At 61.2% G+C, this 5,991-nt stretch overlaps 1 protein-coding gene across 1 annotated transcript; it reads left to right on the top strand.

Moving 5' to 3' along the window:
• The first annotated feature begins 3,061 nt into the window (after positions 1–3,061).
• On the top strand, positions 3,062–4,965 carry TRAVEDRAFT_70993 (uncharacterized protein). The gene is made up of 7 exons (XM_008038714.1): positions 3,062–3,511; positions 3,572–3,978; positions 4,039–4,343; positions 4,395–4,599; positions 4,665–4,711; positions 4,773–4,847; positions 4,908–4,965. Exons 2-4 carry the CDS (start codon positions 3,868–3,870, stop codon positions 4,525–4,527), a joined length of 549 nt encoding a protein of 182 aa, XP_008036905.1. The 5' UTR covers positions 3,062–3,511; positions 3,572–3,867; the 3' UTR covers positions 4,528–4,599; positions 4,665–4,711; positions 4,773–4,847; positions 4,908–4,965.
• Positions 4,966–5,991: the final 1,026 nt, after the last annotated feature.

Raw genomic sequence — 5,991 nt, 5'->3', positions numbered from 1 at the left:
AGAACTACAATGGTACGTACCATGCCTGGCTTGAACTCGCAGCATAGCCGCAAAGCTCAAGAGCTTGAAGGCATGCGCCGGACGCGGAACGCATGCTCGTGTTCACGGTGGGTGCTTCGAATTCCGGTCGTACGAAAGACTTGGTCCAAGTGCTCGCCGGGCTCGTGCACGTTATTTCCTGGTTGCCAGTAATAGCCGGTATGTGAGTAGTCGAGCACAAGGAGTACATAGCGGAGAAAGGACGACCGTCAACGCGTCCAGGACGAGTGGATGCGGTGCCGGAGTGAGCCTCGGTGAGCCGCGGAGGCACTTGGCAAATAAGGCGCTTATCGGAATCGCGCGCAATCGAGGAGTCGCGCGCGGCACCTTCACCCTGCCCCACGACGAGCCTCGAGCCTGGCTTCTTCATCCACCCTGGCCATCGCAATCCGCACTCGCGGCGACAGACCTGCATATTCGCAACATAGCTGAAGTGAGCTAACATTGCGTGCAAGACAATCACATCACGTACCCAGGTGCCCTTCTCGAGCTCATTGGTGAGACGCCGACCCGCACTCCCTCCTCGCGTTCTCGCGTCCTTGCTCCAGACCGGCTAACATGTGCCCGCAACAAATGTAGGTGACTCCCGTGCTACCGTGGAAGTAGTCGCGCTCTTCCGAAATGCCTCGCGTCGACGCCGGCACGGCGAGTACGAGCGGCACCGATAGGGTGAGTCGGAGGCTTTGAGTTGTGTAAGAGAGACGTCCAGGCGTGTTTAGAACTCGCGTTCTCTGCCTGTGACTCACTCAGTCGGCGCGCGCACATGGCGCAGACTGCGCGCCCATGAGTGGTCTGTGAAGGGCTGCATCAGTGTACAGCGCCCGATATACAAACAGTGAGAGGCTTGCCAAGGGCGCGCGTGCGCAGTGGCCGGGAATTGCACTCGACAAGCTCGCAGGGCTGTCTGGGTGCAAGGGGCGTGTTCCGCGGTGGGCGGGAACCGCGAGACAGGGAACTGCGTCGGGGGCGAGCACCCTCGACTAGTTCCCTGTATCGCACTGCCGGACGCACGCGGAAAATGTGCGGCGCCCCTTCACTGGCAGCTCGTGCCAACTGAGTTTCCCGCTGCACTGGAGGTGCAGGCGGTGTCAGTGGCTGGCCAGCTCACCAGATGATTGACGGCGTTGAAGCCTCGTCCGTCTCACGCAGCCTGCGGGACCACAGTTCGTTGTGTGCTCACCTTGTTTGCCGCAAGCGTTGCGGAGCAGCGAGCTCGTGGTCTCTAGCTCAGTTGAGGCGGGAGAGGACGGAAGGGCGAGATGGGGTGGGCATGGCAGTGGCAGGCAGGGTATGGGAAGGTGAGGGGGAGAGGAAAGAAGGCCGAGTGCGGGTGAGCGGCCTGGACACTGCGGGAGCAGACCCAGGTGGGTGTGCCAAGTCAGGGATGGCGGGCATGCCACCGGCCCTCGCCAGGCACGATGCAGACGGAGCGGGAGGCTCGGAGGTGAAAATCTCGAGCTGTGCCGCGTACGGAACGGCGCGCGTCGTGAGGCAGCAGGCGTTTCGGGTGTTGTGCGCGCCGCGGTCTGATGCTCGCCTGTATGTAGTCTCTTACCTCACTGTACTCTAGGCCAATAGTATCGTCGGGCTTGTGGATACGGCGTGATCGGGATCCTGGCCGCTCAGGGAGTGTCCCAAATCTGGGTGCACTATTTTGCATTCTTACGTTCTGATGCACACGAAAATGACCGCGTCTCCGTGCTCACGGTTATTGTATTCACGCAGCAGTACTCCGGTGGGGTGTCCAGGGCTCCGCCGCCCTCCCCGGATGCTCTCGCTTCCTCAGAAGTGGAATGGCCAGGAAGACCAGAGTGTGCAGCAGTATGCTCCTCGCTCTGTTTTTCCTGGCCACTTCCACTTCTGCATCTCATGTAGTATATTCATCTGGGGCTCCAATTTGTAGAACATAACAAGTAGAAATCAATGCAGATATGAAGTATCCTCCACACGAAGGTTTGCGGCACCCTCAGATCTTAGATATGATTCTGATCTGGCCGGCGCTACCCTCAGATGAGCCCTGCAGTCGAGATTCGCGAGGACGTCATGGCCGCGCTACTCGCGAATGGATACTGAACGCCGCGCAGTCGGGCTGCGAGATCGTAGAACCAGCTCTGGTCGTGGAGAGAGCGCACGATAGGGTGCGAGCACCGAGTCCGAAATGAGTGAGTGCGCCTGCCTATTTGGGCAAGAAGGATTGGAGCCGCCCAACGCACGCGGTGTTCGCGTTTGCGCTCGCTCTTCCTCGTCTGCTCTCTATGGTCTCGCCTCTTTGCTTATGCACTTCTTGAAGCACATTCTGGCCATGTATCTGCTTTTATATCAAATCGTGAGGTACACACACTTGAGGCATTATTGATGCACGCGTTACTTTCGTATCACATTTCCTGCATCATTGCAATCCGAGTTTACACCCTCCTTGAATGCCACCTTTGCTATGCATTGGAAATGCGCTCCATTCAAGTTCAATAATATTCGCGCCGCTTTCATAGCAGTATCAACCTGCTTAGAAGGCATCTGTGCACGCTGGGCGGCACTTTCGCACCAGCCGAGTGGGCCCCAGCACGTTCAGATCCTCGAGGCCTGTACTACCACATCTGCCGGTGTCAAGGATCTGTACACGCCAGAGAGCGCATTCTCAAGCGCATGGAGACGGCCTATTTACATTGCCGATATATGATAGCATCAGCAATTTGAAGTTGTGAACAGCTTCATCTCCGTCGAGGGACGGAGATCGGGATGGTCCTGCGAGCGGTCGCCGCTTCCCCAAGCTAGTCCAACGCTGCCGGGATGCACACTTCCTGTATAGCTCTTCCGTTTCCATTATTGCACCCTAACGAGCATGCACTAATGTATGATGAATATTCTAGACTGTTTCCTTCCTGTGCGCACAGATCTGGTCATGGGCACTCTCGGCTCTCGGTGTGCGTACATGCTCTGAAACCGACTATTACAATATTGCAGACCTATTCCCGCTGACTCTTGCATCACACTCACACTGCAAACGGAGCACCCACGTTCATATGTTACGAGAGCTCAGGCAGAGGCCTACGAGCTTTCGGACAGTTGCCCCAAGATGGAGGGCTTCCCCCCCAGCCAGTATGGGAACAGGATACTGGGGAACCCACAACGGCCGCGCCCACGGTCGTTTGAAACGGAGGCAGTTCCTCACCGAGCGCCCACTTTCCGAAGCGAGCATGCCCCTCGAGACCAGCGCGGAATCACACCGCGCCGCGTAGGTACGTTCATCCTCCCGCGGTACATCCGTGCGCACCTATTCCCGCTCACCCCGTTGCCCTCGGCTCGTCGTGTCGCTCCGTGGTTGGCGTGCCACTCAGTGGGCTCGGAGCGTCCCTCCGGTCTTCTCGTAAGATCGGCAAAGGAGCGGTATCCATACGACGGAGGACGGCTTGGCTCCGACAGATAGTCGGTGCACGGACCATGGTACGTCGAAGACAGGGGAGCGAGACGGCCCTAAACCACGGTGGTATAAGTACGGATCTGCGCGCAACGCGGGCGTACTCACCCTTCCGCCTCCGCCTCCACCTCCGCCGCCTCGCTTAAATCTCCCCTCCTCCCCGTCGTGTCGCTTGCATTTGTACGTACGCCGACTCCGTCCCTCAGCTTGCGACAACCCTTCGTTCTGCCTGTAACAGTTCCGTCCCCGACCGCCCTCGGCTTCGCGCAGTCCTGGTGCCGTCCGGTACGTATTTGGTGCTTCCAGAGTGCGGTCGCTGACCCCCCATTGTCGTAGACCTGCCCGCAGTGCACACTCGCACTCGACAGCATGGCACGAGGCCTTTGAAACGAGGTGAGTCCGTGCTGCTGATCATGTGGAAGGCGGACTCCCTTGACGTTTTGCCAGGCTTTCTTCAACCCTCAACTGGCTGCGCACACCATTCGAGGCTAGGCCGTCTTGATGGCCGACGGAAGTCGCAGAGCCTACGACACAACCAGGTTAGCATAGCGGCCCAGACTCGGATCACGTACGAGCACACTGACCCTGTTTGTTGCTTCCAGAGTGATGTCGCGACTCGTGCCGTGCCGTGCTCTTCCTCGACAACGCGGACAACGGGGCGAGTGTCGCGCCAGGAGAAAACCACGCGGCAAGCTCTGCGCGAGTGGGCGCGCAGGATGCACGACTTCGCGCACGCCCTCCCCGCGCTCACAGCTCATGCGGCTTCTTTTCGCGCACAGACGTGCGCCGGGACAAGTCCGCCACCGAGCGTGCCCGCGCATTTTCGAGGCGACACACGACGATCTCGCGGGCCGCTCATAGACATACAGTACGCATCCTCCAAGGTCACCTTGCACATGGTGAGTCGGCTGTTCTACATGGAGTACGCGATGTCGCTCACCCATTTGGATCCTCGTTGCCCAGGTCGCCTGCATCTCGCCGCTTGCGGTGCTTCGCGCAGACATAGAGACTTACCTCTATTCGACGGCCGCACGCAGGAACATGCCGCTGCAAGTTCACGTCGCCGCCGATGACCGCGACGCGTAGCGGCGCACGTCAGTACGGTGCGTATCACGGTACAGGACGGCGGCGCCACAGGCCACACGGTGAGTACCATGTATTGATGTGCGTGTCTCGCCGCCATGTACGACGTGCTCAACCTGCTTTACAGGCCGGCGAGCGGAATATGTCTCCTAAAACGGTCCTTCAAGAGCCCCGGTGAGTAATGCCGTCGCCGAGAATGCACTACTGCTCACCTCGTCAGATCTGCGCTGCCCAGGCCGCTTACTCCTCACGCCCCGAGGCGTACCTCCGTGGCGCTCGCAGGATCCTCTTTAGACTTCGGTACCGGCAGGTGAGCGCTCCAGACTCGAGCTCGCGCGGGCACACGGATGACTGACGTGGTACGCGACAGCCACGTGCACAACGACAACACACGCGGCCCGGAAACGATGGCGCGGCGCGGACATTAGATGCGGTCTGGGAGGAGGCGGGAGGGCTGAAGACGAGTATATAACGGTACTACTATGTAGTTACATACACAGAGGCGGCCGTGTCGAGCGGCGCGGACGGCGGTGGCGGACATCGCTGCATCGACCGGGTGCTCTAGCCCGCTTCGTGCGCTCGTTCGCGGAGTGGCGGCGACGGCGCTCGGCGGGGAGGTAGGTGGGCGGCACTCTGTGGGTGCCGTCAGCGTGGGCGCACGCGAGGTAAGGCGAACGCGTACCTCACGCGACGAGCGCACGCGAACGACGTCTGCGCAGCATACACACGACTTGCTCGCTGTGCACGACCTGCGCGCTGTGCATGACTCCAAGGAGCTCGTCGCGTGCGGGGCTCAGAGGACCGCGCCGGGGCGTCTTGATGCGTTCGACGACGCGGTCCCTCGCATCCCGCCGCGGAACCACCCGTCCCACGCACCCGTACGCGGTGCAGGACGATGCAGGGAGTGCACGGGAGTGCTTCTGCCGAATCCCGCCGCGAGAAGAGGCGTGCTTGTGCGCGGACGCGCATTTCTGTCGCTCTCGCCGTGCGAGCGCCCATGGAATCGCCCAAAATGCGCGATTTTCAATCTTCGCGTATCGCCCCGAGACTCCGCGGGGGGATGCACCCTGTTGCATGGGAGTGCGTGGTGCGGTTTCTGTGCGGCCCGGGCACGATGCCGATGCGCGAGCGGGGCGCCGAGTCGGGGGCGGGCGGCGGCCATATCCCTCGTCGAGGCCGATCCGCGTGCGCCGGCGTCGCGGCCGCATCGTACAGGCCACGACCGCGGTGCACAGGGGCCACGCCCGCGTTGCGGGACGTGCTAGCTCGCGCTGGCGGCGTCGCGGGGCGTCGGGCCAGCGGCGTCGACCGGCGTGCCGCGAGCAGAGAACGCGTCGGGCGCGCCTGCAGCCGACGGCGGGCGATGCGAGACGTGCACGGGCGTGCCTCTGCCGAGTTTCGCGGCCGCCGGATGCGGAAGGCGGGCGAGACGCGGATTTTGGCGATGGAGTGGG

The sequence above is a fragment of the Trametes versicolor genome, assembly GCF_000271585.1.
Source record: "Trametes versicolor FP-101664 SS1 unplaced genomic scaffold TRAVEscaffold_4, whole genome shotgun sequence".
NCBI lineage: Eukaryota > Fungi > Basidiomycota > Agaricomycetes > Polyporales > Polyporaceae > Trametes > Trametes versicolor.
This window is presented reverse-complemented; position numbering and strand designations above follow the sequence as displayed.